This window comes from Chaetodon auriga, chromosome 4 (assembly GCF_051107435.1).
Source record: "Chaetodon auriga isolate fChaAug3 chromosome 4, fChaAug3.hap1, whole genome shotgun sequence".
In the NCBI taxonomy this organism is placed as follows: Eukaryota; Metazoa; Chordata; class Actinopteri; order Chaetodontiformes; family Chaetodontidae; genus Chaetodon; species Chaetodon auriga.
This window is the reverse complement of record NC_135077.1, coordinates 448,670-465,310: the sequence shown is the minus strand read 5'-3', so window position 1 is coordinate 465,310 and position 16,641 is coordinate 448,670. Positions and strand designations below refer to the sequence as shown.

Below are 16,641 nucleotides of genomic sequence, written 5' to 3'. Positions count from 1 at the left end.
GAATACTGATTAGACGCAGTATTTGTACTGTGGACGTAGTATTTGTACTGTTGTTTCAGCGTACTCTTGCTGGACTGAGCAGCACAGAGGGACTGATTTCGGAGGCGGACCAGGTGTGTCCGACTTCCTGTTTTGCTCCAGCCGGGCAGAGCTGCAGGACTCGCTGGCCTTGATTCTGGATTCAGAAGTCCAGATTCTCGAGTGCTGGCTGTGGTCCAGCTTCAGTCCCCCTTCCTGAAGACCAAGGACACTTCACTGTTCTCTCACTTCCTGCGCTGCGTTCAGGATCCAGGCGACGGGCCGTTTTCTCCACATCCTGCGTCTGTGTGACCCCACCAGGTGTCCCCCTGGCCGATGTTATATCTGAATTTCTTCTTCGTGGATCTTTGTCTGTAGAGACATGTTTGATCCCAGCAGCATCTGGAGGACGTCGGAGGAACTGCAGCTGCGCGGCCTTCGTCCTGACGTGTCTCTGATGTGTCTTCTTCTCTGTCTGTGTCTCCAGCCGAAGCCCACCAAAGGGCGGATGCGTATTCACTGTCTGGAGAACGTGGACAAAGCTCTGCAGTTCCTGAAGGAGCAGAGGGTTCACCTGGAGAACATGGGCTCCCACGACATCGTGGACGGGAACCACCGACTGACGCTGGGCCTCATCTGGACCATCATCCTCCGCTTCCAGGTAACCACAGGCACACTAAAGACAGACACCTGGCAGGACGTCACCTGTCCTGACAGGTGTGACGAGTCACTGCAGTGGAGTCTCAGGTCAGCGTCCAAAGTTCAGTCAGACGGCAGACGTGTCCCACATCCCGATGACAAGCAAAGAAGAAGAACGTAGGAAACGTCGTTGGTCTCAGTCGATAATCAATAAGTTTGTGTTTCCGTTGAAGCGTGACGTTGACTCAGAGGGGAAACTTTGAGTGATGAATAAAGTAATGTGATTACTTCAATATTACTCTTTAGCTTTCTATCTACTCACCAAGTGAGGAGTAATAGATTACATGTGATGTCATTTTACATACATGTTCAGACTAACCGGATCCAGGTTTCAGGAATGTTCTGGATTTGTTGCTCTTCAGTTCTGACAGGATGAAAACATTCAGACTCTCAGCCGGTGAGAAACACACAGCCACGCCCCCTTTGATCATTCATTAACAGGCCCGCCCTCTGATTGGTTGACTACCTGTCTCAGTTATTAAACACCTCAGGTTAAAGTCCAGGTGTGTTCATGTTTTACTGACAGCAGTCATCGTCATGGAAACCCAGTCCAGGTGACATCACACAGGATCAGCCTTTGACCTCTGGGAATTCCTAGTGCCTGTCTGAAAATCTGACCAATCAGCTCCCACTTCCTCCTAAACCCTCCAATCGGAGCTGCTTTAAGTCAAATTCAAGCCGAGACATCTAGTTCATGTCAAAACTGACGAGGTGTTCACATTTTATTGTCCAGGACACTCGCAGTTCGCTTCAACCAATCAGATTCCTGCTCACAGGAAGTTAACCCTGACCTTCAGTATGAACATGGAAACATCCGAATCTACCTTCAATGTGTGAACTCACCTGCACAGGTGTGGCAGGTGGAGGTGTGACTGCTGTGTTCTTGTGTTCAGATTCAGGACATCAGTGTGGAGACTGAAGACAACAAAGAGAAGAGATCAGCCAAAGACGCTCTGCTGCTCTGGTGTCAGATGAAGACGGCGGGGTGAGACTCTGCGCTAGTATTAATACTACAAATACTCCAAGTACTTGTCACTACTGACGCGGACGCTGCTGCGGGCGTCATGTGACGTACGTTGAGGTTGGACCTCAGCAGTCCGTCTGTAGGTGCAGGCGTCCTGCACCTTCCTGGTTGGTCCCAAACTGAACTGACACGCTGTTCCTTTACTTTGTTCTCTCTCGTGTCTTTGTCTTCTTCACCTTTGTCTTCTTCACCTTTGTCTTCTTCATCTTTTCTTTATCTTCTTCACCTTTGTCTTCTTCACCTTTGTCTTCTTCACCTTTGTCTTCTTCATCTTTGTCTTCTTCATCTTTTCTTTATCTTCTTCACCTTTGTCTTCTTCACCTTTGTCTTCTTCATCTTTTCTTTGTCTTCTTCACCTTTGTCTTCTTCATCTTTGTCTTCTTCACCTTTATCTTCTTCATCTTTTCTTTGTCTTCTTCACCTTTGTCTTCTTCACCTTTGTCTTCTTCATCTTTTCTTTGTCTTCTTCACCTTTGTCTTCTTCATCTTTTCTTTGTCTTCTTCACCTTTGTCTTCTTCACCTTTGTCTTCTTCATCTTTTCTTTGTCTTCTTCACCTTTGTCTTCTTCATCTTTTCTTTGTCTTCTTCACCTTTGTCTTCTTCATCTTTTCTTTGTCTTCTTCGCCTCCTTATATTCATAGATAATATTGACACATGCAGCCTTTGGCTTCCTGTGGTCACTGCACATCTGTATCCTGGTTTATTAACAACCTTAGTTATGAGATTCTGGCACATGACTTGTCGTCACTACTGTTACATTTCTACAGGTAAGGTTACCTGTAAAGCCTCAGGTGGAGCAGATTATACGTCAGTGCAGAATAGTTCAGTAAAGTTTGACTCACAGGACAGGTGCTGCTGGGGTGCAGGTGGGGCAGAGCACACCACCTGAACTTTAGGTGCAGTGAGAGGAGTTTAACATGTGAGTCTAGTCGAGTGTCTAAAGAGCCTTCATCACCGTAACAGCTTGTCTGTAACGTCCATTCAGACTCACCTGTAGAGCCGACAGCCCGACAACAACCAACAACATCTCCTTCTTCATCTCTTCTCTCCTCCTCCTCTCTTTCTTACTGCTGCTTGTTATTCGGGTAGTTCAGATATCAGCCGACTCTGAAGTGTCACACCTGTGTGGTCATGCCCATGTCGAAAGGAACAACTGTTATGAAGATGACTGTCAGCTGACAGTAATACCAGGTGTTTCTCATCCTCAGGTATCCCAATGTGAACATCCACAACTTCACCACCAGCTGGAGAGACGGGATGGCCTTCAACGCCCTCATCCACAAACACAGGTAACATCTTCATCATCCTCATTAATCAGACTAATATCTGAAGACATCAAACACCTAACGTGTCAGTGCAGGTTTCAGGTAAATCTTCTGTTGGACCCGTTAACATAACGACCTCATGAAATCTTGATTTCTTGAAACTGTTCGTCAAACTTTGAATTCTTTCCAGCTGCTTTGACATTTGTGTAAATAAAGTTTTTTTATGTTCAGGCCTGATCTGATCGACTTCGACAAGCTGAAGAAGTCCAACGCTCACTACAACCTGCAGAACGCTTTTAACCTGGCAGAGCAACACCTGGGCCTCACCAAGCTCCTGGACCCTGAGGGTGAGATCCTGAACCGGATTAACTCCACTGGACCTGCAGCTAACGTCTCCCTCTACGCCGATGACGCCGCTTTCTCTTTTCCTGACCTCTGTTAACGCGACTCTGTGGGTTGCTTCATTTAGTCTGTTTGCTGCACGTTACCATAGCAGCGCATTCAGTGTCACACAGGATGCCTTCAGGTGCAGCACAGAGTGCAGGACACTGCGCTTTGGCAGTCCTCAGAGCCCAAACACACAGTCCTGTAGTCACAGGTGTAAAACAGAAGAACTCCTGTTTTAGAGTTCTAGAGGTGCTCACGTTGTTTTTCTGCTCTAGTCTGAAACGTCAAATCTGATCGATATGACCAAAAAGACGTCAGAGTCATTCCAGGGTTCAAGTCAAGACTCGTTCCTTACATGTTGTTCTGTGTGTTGCAGATATCAGCGTGGACCATCCTGACGAGAAGTCAGTCATCACCTACGTCGTGACCTACTATCACTACTTTTCCAAGATGAAAGCTCTGAAGGTGGAGGGCAAACGCATCGGAAAGGTCAGCGACAGATTCAAAGACCAACACACTGCTGTACACCTTCAAGATCATCAGCGTGACATCCAGACAAAACCAGATTTAGTGATGAAAGATTAACGGATCTGTTTTCAGAGGGGTGTCTGCGTTCAACACATCGATATCAGACGCTTCTGTTCACGTTCAGGCATTTATCATTAATGTGATCTCACAAATCCTTCAAACATGAGACAGAACGTGAAGAGTTTTCTGCCAGTCACATCAACAGGTGGAGATCGGTCGTCTTTGATTGGCTGCTTTGCACCAGCAGGTGAAAACAGTTTCCACAGAAAGGTTCAACATTAAATCTGTAAATGTGAACAGCTGAACATCCTCAGATCTGAAGGCGAACGTGGTGTCATGTTCATGTCACGTCCATCCAGAGCTCAGAGAGAATCTGTTTGATAAAGGTGACAGGACACGTCTCGTTTGTTCAGGTGTTGGATAACGCCATCGAGACGGAGAAGATGATCGAGAAGTATGAGTCTCTGGCCTCAGACCTGCTGGAGTGGATCGAACAAACCATCATCATCCTCAACAACAGGAAGTTCGCCAACTCACTGGTTGGAGTCCAGCAGCAGCTTCAGGCCTTCAACACCTACAGAACTGTGGAGAAACCTCCAAAGTCAGAACCTTTACCTTCAGTTAACCTCCTCATCCTCGCCCACCTTTGTCCTCTTTCAGCCTGAAGGGACAGATGAAATAAATCAGTCTGTTGTCCACAGCAGGATATCTGGACACCTACGAGCCAGATTTTGGTTACATTTTCCCTCAATATTCATCAACCCAGCAGCATTTCCTTTAATGCCTCATCAGCCTTAAAGCAAGAGGAAACTAAAACAACCACATCTTAAGTTTCCATTTGAATGTCCTCACTGGGGGGGGGGCTGAGACCCTGCTGCCTCCCGGGTCTTCAGTAACTCTGGAGGTCTGTTTCCAGCCTCCTGGTTCTTCCGCTCATTTTCCTGTCTGAGCTGTAAAAGGTGTCAGTGGAGAAAACCAGACAGACTCAGTGAATGAGCGATGACATCCATCAATCATGTGACTAACCGTCACTCTGATCTTAACACATCAGATCTGTGTGGACGAGGATGATGAGGAAGAGGCTGTGACCTTCCTCACATGAACACATGAAACTAACAGAAATGTCTGATCTCTGTCATGTCATCTGCATCTGCCCATAAACCCCTGAACGCCTCCTCTGCCTCCCTCTGACTTCTTTCTTCAGGTTCACGGAGAAGGGAAACCTGGAGGTTCTTCTCTTCACCATCCAGAGTAAGATGAGAGCCAACAACCAGAAGGTCTACATGCCCCGAGAGGGAAAACTCATCTCAGATATCAACAAGGTCAGAAAGCAGCAGCTCTGAGATGGAGGAAGCAGAGTTAATCATCGTGTGCTGATTTCACTAACAAACACTGAGAGTTTGTGTTTGACAGGATGCTTCTCTGAGTCTTAAACATTAATCAATAAAATCATTTTAGAAGCATTTTTACAGCCGAGAGACGAACTGAAATCAGCTTCTGTGTTTTAATCCACAGCTTTAGAGTTCAGGGTTTAGTCTATCTGTTGTTGATCAACCAATTGATTGATGATTCTCGAGAAAAAATGTCAAAACGTTCCGTTTCCAGCTTCCTCTTCTATCTGCTGTGACTGTCGAACCTGAAACGTTTCAGTACGTTTGCGTTTCATCTTCTGACTCTTCAGTGTTTCTGCCTGTTCAGCCAACAGATGCTGCTTCGGATCTCAACCCAAGTGTTGTTCACTATTTTTGACTTTAGTATTCAAAATGCTGATACAAACAAGGCTGATACAACAAATACAAATGCTGAAAACTGAACTTAGTAACATTTGATTAGAGATTCAAAAGAGGTTGACTGAGTTCAGTCTCAATAAAGACCTGAACCCAGACTCACAGGCTCAAGCTCAGGACCGTCAGGTTGATTCCTGGAAGTCTTCAACTTTAAAGTAGACACAAAAACTTTGTTGAGAGGTGTGTGATGATGATGGTGATGATGATGACGATGATGATGTTGCTCCATCAGGCCTGGGAACGACTGGAGAAGGCAGAGCATGAGCGGGAGCTGGCTCTGAGGACGGAGCTGATTCGTCAGGAGAAACTGGAACAACTTGCCAGACGCTTCGACCGCAAGGCGGCCATGAGAGAGACCTGGCTCAGCGAAAACCAGAGACTGGTGTCACAGGTATCTATCATACAGCATTCAGATCTGCTCTGTACATCCCTGTCCTGTCCCTCAGACACACTTTCCATAACAACACGCTGGCTTCATCCCCCACCGGGTCCAGAAGCATGACATCATGAGCAAACCATACAACTGTCCTCATGAAGCAGAGATCAAGGAACACCACGCATACTGCACACAGAACTTCCTACTGGATTATGTTTCCATGGAGCATGAATACACCTCCTCCAAACACACTGCAGCAGAACCTTACTGGTTACCCCTCAGTCATTATTTACAAACCTGTTTCCACCATCTCCATATTTATTTTGTTCGTCCACCAATCATAATTTCAGTGCACTCACATCTATATTCGTGTCTACATCTCCATTGATAATGGAGCTACAAAGCAACATCAAACCACCACAACAGCTAACATAACCCGGTTCTGTAGCTTCCTGTGAAAATCTGTAACTGGCCTGTATTCACTGTTCTTGTCTTCCTCATGTTGTTCTCTCAGTGTCTTGTGTATATATATTATATATAATATTTCTTGGTTTCATGGATCTATCGTTGCCTCCTTTTTCTCTCCAGGACAACTTTGGTTTTGACCTTCAGGCCGTCGAGGCGGCCACCAAGAAGCATGAGGCAATTGAGACGGACATCGCGGCGTATGAGGAGCGTGTCCAAGCTGTGGTTGCTGTGGCAAAGGAGTTGGAGATTGAGCACTACCATGACATCAAACGCATCACAGCCAGGAAGGACAACGTGATCCGGCTGTGGGAGTACCTGCTGGAGCTGCTGAAGGCCCGCAGACAGAGACTGGAGATGAACCTGGGCCTGCAGAGAGTCTTCCAGGAGATGCTCTACATCATGGACTGGATGGACGAGATGAAGGTAGACTGACAACAAATCCTATCCCAACATGGTAGATATTAGGCTCAGATGAGAAGATGGACATCATTTCCATTTCTGTTCATCTAGTACAGAGGTAGGTCCAGAACGTGTTCAGCTCAAACACTGAAAACAAAGGGTAACTGTAGGTTCCTTGTAGCAATGCTGTTCTTCTCTTTGACTTCAAACAGGATCATCTTTGCCATCCTGACTGTTGGTTCTCTCTGTCTGTCTGTCTTTGGTTTCCAGATGTTGTTGCTATCTCAGGATTATGGGAAGCATCTGTTAGGTGTAGAGGATCTGCTGCAGAAGCACGCCCTGGTGGAGGCTGACATCGCCATCCAGGCCGATAGGGTGAAGGCAGTCTCCACAAACGCCAGCAAGTACTCTGCCAATGATGGTGAGCACCATCCTTCTGTCTTAAATATTTTGTTTTTTAAGTTCTTGCTGATTCATTGTGTGCTTTTATTGTAGGGACACTAGTTTGGGATTTTACTTTGATGAGACTGACCAGTGAAAGCTTCTCTCTGTAGTGGTAGCAGTCTGCAGTCTAGATTACATCAAACCTTAAAATTGAAGAATAACAGAATCTTCCTGTCCAGGCTACAAGCCCTGCGACCCTCAGGTCATCCTGGACCGGGTTTCCCACCTGGAGTTCTGCTACCAGGAGCTGACCCAGCTGGCCGCTGAGCGTCGTGCCCGTCTGGAAGAGTCCCGCCGTCTCTGGAAGTTCTTCTGGGAGATGGCCGAGGAGGAGGGCTGGATCCGTGAGAAGGAGCAGATCCTATCCTCTGTTGAGCATGGCAAGGACCTGACAGGGGCACTGCGCCTCCTCAGTCAGCAACGAGCCCTAGAGGATGAGATGAGCGGCAGGGCAGGCCACCTCCAGCACACCATCGCAGAGGGCCAGGCCATGGTAGAGGCCAGCCACTTTGCCTCCACCAAGATCCAAGAGCGTATTGCAGACTTGCAGGCTCAGTGGGTGGCACTGGAGCATCTGGCAGCAGCAAGGAAGAAGAGGCTAGAGGAGGCTTTGGCGCTGCACCAGTTCCAGGCTGACGCAGATGATGTTGATGCCTGGACACTGGACGCCCTGCGCATTGTCTCCAGTGGAGAGACGGGCCATGACGAATTCTCCACCCAGGCTCTGGTCAGGAAGCACAAGGATGCAGCAGCAGAGGTGGCCAGCTACCGCCCAGTCATCGACTCACTCCACGAGCAGGCCGCCTCCCTGCCTAAAGAGGAGACCGAATCAGAGGAGGTGCGTGGTCGGCTAGCTGGCATCGAGGAACGCTACAAGGAGGTGGCAGAACTGACAAAGCTGAGGAAGCAGGCACTGCAGGATGCTCTGGCGCTCTACAAGATGTTCAGTGAGGCCAATGCTTGTGAGGTTTGGATTGATGAGAAGGAGCAGTGGTTGAACAGCATGGAAATTCCAGAAAAACTGGAGGACCTGGAGGTCATACAGCACAGGTAGGACTACAAGATGCTGCATATGTGCTTGTTATTGTACACCTTCTTCTTGCCAGAGCTGCACTCATGTGGACTGTGTCATTGGCAGGTTTGAGAGTCTTGAGCCAGAGATGAACAACCAGGCATCTCGTGTTGCTGTAGTAAACCAGATTGCCCGCCAGCTGATGCACAATGGTCACCCAAGCGAAAAGGACATCAAGACTCAGCAGGACAAACTCAACAACAGGTACAAACAGGTGTAACATGTAACAGCTAGCTTGTATGTTTTGTGAATGGAAAAACAAAAACATTATAAAGATGCAACAAAGTCCATTTGTCCTCAGTGTAAACACCTTGAAATTGTCAGTGTGATTGTACCTGTAGACTGTGATGATCCTCTCCTGAACCCTAGGTGGAGCCAGTTCCGTGATCTGGTGGACCAGAAGAAGGAGTCCCTGAACTCAGCTCTGGGAGTGCAGAACTACCACCTCGACTGCAATGAGACCAAGTCTTGGATCAAAGAGAAGACCAAAGTCATTGAGTCCACCCAGGAGCTGGGGAACGACCTCACTGGGGTCATGGCCCTGCAGCGTAAACTGACTGGTATGGAGCGTGACCTGGCCGCCATCGAGGACAAACTGGGTGATCTGAGAGGTGAGGCCCAACGGCTGGCAGAGGAGCATCCTGACCAGGCCAAGGCCATCACCGGCCGCCTGGCTGAGATCACCACAGTCTGGGAGGAAATGAAAAACACTCTGAAGAACCGTGAGGAGTCTCTAGGCGAGGCCAGGAAGCTGCAGCAGTTCCTGCGTGAGCTGGATGACTTCCAGTCCTGGCTGTCTCGCACTCAGACAGCCATCGCCTCCGAGGACATGCCCAACACGCTGGCTGAGGCAGAGAAGCTCATGGCCCAGCACGAAGGCATCAAGAACGAGATCCAGAACTACGAGGAGGACTACCAGAAGATGCGGGACATGGGGGAGATGGTGACTCAGGGCCAGACAGACGCGCAGTACATGTTCCTGCGACAGAGGCTGCAGGCGCTCGACACTGGCTGGAATGAACTGCACAAGATGTGGGAGAACAGGCAGAACCTGCTGTCCCAGTCCCACGCTTACCAGTTGTTCCTCAGGGACACCAAGCAGGCAGAAGCCTTCCTCAACAACCAAGTAAACATAAAAGATTCACCTCACTGCAGTGTAGTATCTTGTACATCTTAAACACCAAGGTCATGACTCCCATGTCGTGTGAGGACTTGACCCACAATAGTAATGCGGGTTTCTCAGTGATTAATTTTCCACTGCAGACCAGGGAACTCATCTGAAAACAAACTCAGATGTTTCTGGTCTTAAAAGGAAAAGGATATTATTTTGGGATTTATTTCTCTGTCACAGGACAGGTTAGCTCCTCCAACATTATCATCCAAATTCAAACATGTCAACTGGTCACAATTCCACAATGTCTTTAAAACCTTATTCTCAGGATTATTGCATGTTCCTGACCTCAGTGGTCCTCTGAGGACCATTACTGATGATCTTCCTGCCCCCTTTACCTTTCCTGCAGTAACATCCGTATAACATGTCAACTTGGTCCACAAGATACAGATCCCAAAATCTACTGGGTTGATTGGCACAAAGTGTTGTGCTTTTCAGAGGATGAACCCTTACGATTGTAATGACCTCGTTAGCACAAACTACCTGAATCATTATGAAACCCTGTGCTCTCCCCACGCAGGAATACGTCTTGGCTCACACTGAGATGCCCACCACTCTGGAGGGCGCAGAAGCCGCCATCAAGAAGCAGGAAGACTTCATGACCACCATGGACGCCAACGAAGACAAGATCAACGGTGTGGTCGAGGCTGGCAGGCGCCTGGCCAGCGACGGAAACATCAATGCCGAACGTATCCAGGAGAGAGTGGCCTCCATCGACGACAGGTAGACGTCCTCTTCAGTTCAGACATTTGAGACTTAAAGGGACTCTGTTTACGACGAGCTTTGTTGAACAGTAAGTCCACACAGCAGCATTAGCCTGACTGGCCTCTGTGGTCGAGAGGCGTGAGCCTGGAAAGAGGAGGTAGTAGCTCAAACAAACTTATGAAAACACGTAGTTCATCTTTGAAGCGTTTGAGAAATCTGCTTCATCACAAGCTCCATTTAGTCGCTGTTATGAAGCTTTTGATCATGTCACATGATCTTCATCAGCCAATGAAGTTTGCCCAGTCGTCAAGTTTGCTTAGAAACTAAAGTTGAAAAGTGAGGCAAAATGAGCAAACTTCATCTGTGATGAAGTTCGAGTGTTTTGATAGAAAGCTGCACAACCACTAAATGGACCATGTGGTGAAACTGTCAAGAATGAACCTCAGTGCTGTTAAACCTGTGAAGGTAAGTTCCAGTGGAGGTAATCCTCCCTGCAGCTCATCTCTTTTCACACTTTCAGCTTCTTCACGTTCAGTCGATTTTCGGCTGGAAACTTTGTGTCAGCACTTGATGTGACAGCATGTGAAAACCAGGCCATGAATTGCGTGATTTACGCTGATGAAGGCTAATAAAAATATCAACTTTGTGGTGAAGTGAAAATATGAAACCACAGTAGATAAATGTGAGGACCCCTGATGTACAGTATGTGTTGATGTGTTGATCGTGTCCTTTGTGTTTCAGGCATAAGAAGAACAGGGAGGCTGCAGTGGAGCTGCTGATGAGACTGAAGGACAACAGAGACCTGCAGAAGTTCCTGCAGGACTGTCAGGAGGTCAGTCTGTCCTCCAACACGTCAGACATCAACACTTCACAGAGAAGTTCAAATTAAAGACAGATCTCAGCTTCTGATGTGATGCTTGGTTTCCTTTAGAGGTCAAATGTATAGATGGCGTTCCTGCTCCCCAGAGGATGAACCCTTTAGATGTTAGTAACAAACTGCACATCCTGTGTTTGTGTCCAGCTGTCTCTGTGGATCAATGAGAAGATGCTCACAGCTCAGGACATGACCTACGACGAGGCCAGGAACCTGCACAGCAAGTGGCTAAAGCATCAGGCGTTCATGGCCGAGCTGCAGTCCAACAAAGAGTGGCTGGACAAGATCCAGAAGGTACTGGATGGTTAGAGGATCAGCAGTATCTGCAGAATGTGACCTATGTGTCAATGACAGAAACAAAGTGAAACGAGCACGCAGCGACTAAACTTACAGGGTAAAACATCTAATCTACCTCCAAAGAGAGGAAGCAGGACAGAGTGAACACCCACTGATGAATGAGTGAATTTAAAGTATAGTTTTTGTGTGTCCTCTGAACTAACAGACACTCTGAGACAAGCTGACAGACGTGATAGAAAACAATATGAAGCCAGGACTAGCTAAGCTAAAAGCTAAAGCTTCAGAAGTGGTGAGAATTCTTTGTGGGTTGGTGAATAAATGAAAACATTGATTACTGCAGATTGAAATAACTGATATCAGGTAGCTGAAGCTCACCTGTTAACAAATGTTCAGTTTATTAGCAACCAGAAAGTTCATTAAAACATCAAATTTAGAGTCTGTTAAATCACCAGAACACTCTTTAAATCACTACCAAGTGTTAGCGTCAAGGAGAAATGAATGGAAACAGCACATTAACACACGTCAGTTGATTCGCAGGTGATGTAAAATATATTGATCACGTCAGGTTTAAATGCATGTATGTCACATATTCTGGACCGCAGGATGGCATGCTGCTGGTGTCGGAGAAGCCGGAGACGGAGGCAGTGGTGAAGGAGAAGCTGTCGGCGCTCCACGCCATGTGGGAGGAGTTAGAGTCCACCACGCAGATAAAGGCTCAGTGTCTGTTCGATGCCAACAAGGCCGAGCTTTTCACTCAGAGCTGCGCCGACCTCGACAAATGGATGGGAAGCCTGGAGGGTCAGATCCAATCTGACGACTATGGCAAAGACCTGACCTCCGTCAACATCCTGCTCAAGAAACAGCAGGTACAAAGACAGTAGTACTGCAGTTGTAGCACTAGCAGTATTTCCATTTACTCTGCTTTAGTCTTCTACTGCACTATGTTTATGTTAAAATATTACAAAAACTGTGTATCAAGTACAGTATAAAATACTGCTGTAATGCCTCAGAGTCCCGTTAACTGTTGATACTTCTGTACTTTTTTGGTCACATTTTAAAATCAGGACTTTTACTGTAATGGAGTATTTTTATACTCAGTTAATAATACAGGATACAGCACTCTAAATGCACCTGTACTAGTACAGTAGTAGTGTTTGTTGTAGTATAAGCACTATTATCAGAAAGGGTGGTAGCAGTACCTGCAGTAGTAATAAGCAGTAGTAGTAGTAGCAGCAGCTGTGATGTAAGCCTCGATCTGACTACGTCCGCTGTACTAGCAGTAGTATCAGTAGTTCAGTAGCACTAGCATGAGTCTGACTTCTCGGCCACAGATGCTGGAGAACCAGGTGGAGGTGCGTCAGCGGGAGGTGGTGGAGCTGCAGAGCCAGGTGAAGGCGCTCGGTCAGGAGGTGAAGGACACCGACGAGGTGGACGGACGGAGGCAACTGGTGGAAACGAAGTTCCAGGAGCTGCTGGAGCCGCTGCGACGCCGCAGGAACTTCCTGGTGGCGTCCAGAGAAGTTCACCAGTTCAACCGCGACATCGAGGACGAGATCGTACGTAAAAGTGATCCCAAGAGTAAAACTGATCCCAAGACTAAAACTGACCCTTAGACTAAAACTGATACCAAGACTAAATCTGATCCAGAGACTGAAACTGATCCAGAGACTAAAACTGAACCTTAGACTAAAACTGATACCAAGACTAAATCTGATCCAGAGACTGAAACTGATCCAGAGACTAAAACTGACCCTTAGACTAAAACTGATACCAAGACTAAAACTGATCCAGAGACTAAAACTGACCCTTAGACTAAAACTGATACCAAGACTAAAACTGATCCAGAGACTAAAACTGATACCAAGACTAAAACTGATCCAGAGACTAAAACTGATACCAAGTGTGAAATGTATGTTGGATGCTGGCGTACACAGTCTGGCCTTAGTTTTCAGTCAGAAAAACTGCAGCTAGTCCAGAGAGTTTTGTTCTTCTTCTTTATTTGGTCCACACATGAACAAGGTGCAGGATGCTTGTATTGCTTTATGTTGTGGTTTCCTGAAGTATGGAATAAATACACAATACAGCTATTAACATGTCTGTAAGATAAACACACGAATGATAGCACACAAAGAACGCAGTAAAACAACAACTTTGGTCTATTAATACTTCTTAATGGCCGCACGGGGGGCGCTTCAGGCTGCGTCATTACACACAACGTAACATACATATCGTCAGATATTGCAATCATCCATGCATGAAACACTCAACCACAACAGACCCACACGGTTAAAACACACACATGGATAAAGACGGACGCATTACCGGCCCGTAGCGACATACGTCACTTAGAAAAAAGTCCGTGAGCAAGAACATGCATCAGGTATGGTGGCGCATTACAACACATAATAACAACAAATGCAAACATACTTTGTACTCACGCACAACAGCAAATAACGAAAGGGATGGCCACAACCCGGTTGTTTAGCGCTGTCTCTCCTGAACAAGACGTGCGCAACACGCTACACGTAACTTGTCGGTCGTCCTTCGGGACTACTCGGGTCTTTCCGGTGACGTTCGGTGTTGCGACGGTGACGCCCCAAACTCGGCAGAGCAGGGAAGTTTGCACACCAAGACTAAAACTGATCCAGAGACTAAAACTGATACCAAGACTAAAACTGATCCAGAGACTAGAACTGATCCAGAGAATCAATGTGTTTTTCTTCTTCTGTGCTTTATTTCCAGCATGTTTTCTTGCTCGTCGTTTTTGTGGTTTGAGGATAAAAAAAGACATTTTCAGACATCAGTACATTAATGATTAAGTTTGTTCAGCTTTGAATCTTACAAACAAACATAGTCCAGGTCTTTAAGTCTCACCTTCTGATTTCTGATGGACTTTGATGGTTTTGAGTTTTGAGGGTCGTCACTGAACCCAGGACAAAGACAGTACTTCTGTCCTCCATCACTATCAGACGCAAGGTTACAGCTGCTGATCATAGGCTCAAACAAAAATCTGTCCTTCACAGTGTTTGACTGCGTCACTGCAGTGACGGAGGCAACATTAATCAGACGGGATTGATCTATAGCGCCTCCATCAGGAGACTTGTGTTGTTCACAGAAGTCTGTGGTTGTTCAGACTCGGTTTCACAGTGTGTTTCTGCTGTTTTGTCTCCAGCTGTGGGTTCAGGAGAGAATGGCTGTGGCCACATCCACCGACCACGGACACAACCTGCAGACCGTCCAGCTGCTCATCAAGAAGAACCAGGTGAGAGAACGTCAGCTGTCAGATCTCAGGTACCAGAGGAATAAAGGATGGGAGTCCAGTTGAAGGTTTTGGGTCTGATCGGTCTGTTCGGTGGATGCTTGTCCTCTTCCTCCTCAGACTCTGCAGAAGGAGATTCAGGGTCATCAGCCTCGCATCGACGACATCCTGGAGCGCAGCAAGACCCTCCTGAAGGACGAGTCCTCCAGCGCAGATGTCATCCGGCAGCGACTGGCTGACCTGCGGGAGCTGTGGGGGCAGCTGATGGAGGAGGCGGAGCGACGCCACAGCCGGCTGGAGGAGGCTCACAAAGCCCAGCAGTACTACTTCGATGCTGCCGAGGCCGAAGCCTGGATGAGCGAGCAGGAGCTCTACATGATGTCAGAGGAGAAGGCTAAGGTGGGTTGAATCAAACTCTGACCACTCTGCTGAGGACACTTTCTATTCTCTACCTGAAACAATGTCTTCATATTCTCACTGATGGTCACATCAGGAACACCTGCTGTTTTTCATATTTAAAGCTGTATGAACCACTGAGCATCAGGTAACGTCAAAGGATCTGCTGCATTCATTATTTCAGTGTCACTCTTGGCCCCTGAGTACAGACATGGAAAAAGCCCCCTTCATAAGAGCCACAGATTGAGCGGGATACAGGATAGGCTACAGTCCTGACCCTCTGATTGGTCCTGCAGCGTGCATATACACTTCAGGGCTGAAAAAAAGTTAAAATTTAATCTATAATGTTTTTGCTGCATTTTTTTCCCTAAAAATTTGGTTCAACTTCAGTCAAAAGTCAAATCATCAGCTAAGGCAGTGAAGGGCAGTGAAGGGCAGTGAAGTACAGTGGTGGACAGTGAAGGGCAGTGAAGGACGGTGGTGGACAGTGAAGGACAGGGGTGGACAGTGAAGGGCAGTGAAGGACGGTGGTGGACAGTGAAGGACAGGGGTGGACAGTGAAGGACAGTGAAGGACAGGGGTGGACAGTGAAGGACAGTGAAGGGCAGTGAAGGACGGTGGTGGACAGTGAAGGGCAGTGAAGGACGGTGGTGGACAGTGAAGGACAGGGGTGGACAATGAAGGACAGTGGTGGACAGTGAAGGACAGGGGTGGACAGTGAAGGGCAGTGAAGGACAGGGGTGGACAATGAAGGACAGTGGTGGACAGTGAAGGACAGGGGTGGACAGTGAAGGACAGTGGAGGACGGTGGTGGACAGTGAAGGACAGGGGTGGACAGTGAAGGACAGTGAAGGACAGGGGTGGACAGTGAAGGACAGGGGTGGACAGTGAAGGACAGTGGAGGACGGTGGTGGACAGTGAAGGACGGTGAAGGGCAGTGGAGGACGGGGGTGGACAGTGAAGGACAGTGAAGGACAGGGGTGGACAGTGAAGGACAGTGGTGGACAGTGAAGGACAGTGGAGGACGGTGGTGGACAGTGAAGGACAGTGAAGGACGGTGGTGGACAGTGAAGGACAGTGGAGGACGGTGGTGGACAGTGAAGGACAGGGGTGGACGGTGAAGGACAGTGGAGGACAGGGGTGGACGGTGAAGGACAGTGGAGGACAGGGGTGGACAGTGAAGGACAGGGGAGGACGGTGGTGGACAGTGAAGGACTCGTGCAGCATTCGATGTGATTTTTATTAATGGTAATTTACACAATGTTCCTACTTTTTATCAGACCGCCATAAACTGTTCTGCCTGTTTTGATCAGGATGAGCCGAGCGCCGTCACCATGCAGAAGAAGCATCAGATTGTGGAGCAGGCGGTGGAGGACTACGCTGAGACCGTCCACCAGCTGTCCAAGACCAGCAGAGGACTGGTGGCTGACGGACACCCTGAGAGGTGCACATGTGTCTTCGTTTCTTCTGT

The 16,641-nt window shown here is 47.7% G+C and overlaps 1 protein-coding gene across 2 annotated transcripts in view; it reads left to right on the top strand.

Moving 5' to 3' along the window:
* The window catches only part of LOC143320138 (spectrin beta chain, non-erythrocytic 1-like), a 37,018-nt gene that overhangs the window by 13,038 nt on the left and 7,339 nt on the right, over positions 1-16,641 (top strand). For both annotated transcript variants that reach the window (XM_076729589.1, XM_076729590.1), the window contains 21 exons: positions 506-679; positions 1,611-1,702; positions 2,951-3,031; positions 3,239-3,354; positions 3,771-3,883; positions 4,336-4,523; positions 5,127-5,244; positions 5,942-6,100; positions 6,674-6,976; positions 7,223-7,373; positions 7,576-8,446; positions 8,535-8,672; positions 8,838-9,594; positions 10,160-10,362; positions 11,086-11,176; positions 11,366-11,512; positions 12,118-12,381; positions 12,847-13,071; positions 14,688-14,777; positions 14,895-15,173; positions 16,484-16,614. In XM_076729589.1, the coding sequence (XP_076585704.1) occupies positions 506-679; positions 1,611-1,702; positions 2,951-3,031; positions 3,239-3,354; positions 3,771-3,883; positions 4,336-4,523; positions 5,127-5,244; positions 5,942-6,100; positions 6,674-6,976; positions 7,223-7,373; positions 7,576-8,446; positions 8,535-8,672; positions 8,838-9,594; positions 10,160-10,362; positions 11,086-11,176; positions 11,366-11,512; positions 12,118-12,381; positions 12,847-13,071; positions 14,688-14,777; positions 14,895-15,173; positions 16,484-16,614 (4,691 nt within the window). The remainder of the gene's footprint in view (positions 1-505; positions 680-1,610; positions 1,703-2,950; positions 3,032-3,238; positions 3,355-3,770; positions 3,884-4,335; positions 4,524-5,126; positions 5,245-5,941; positions 6,101-6,673; positions 6,977-7,222; positions 7,374-7,575; positions 8,447-8,534; positions 8,673-8,837; positions 9,595-10,159; positions 10,363-11,085; positions 11,177-11,365; positions 11,513-12,117; positions 12,382-12,846; positions 13,072-14,687; positions 14,778-14,894; positions 15,174-16,483; positions 16,615-16,641) is intronic.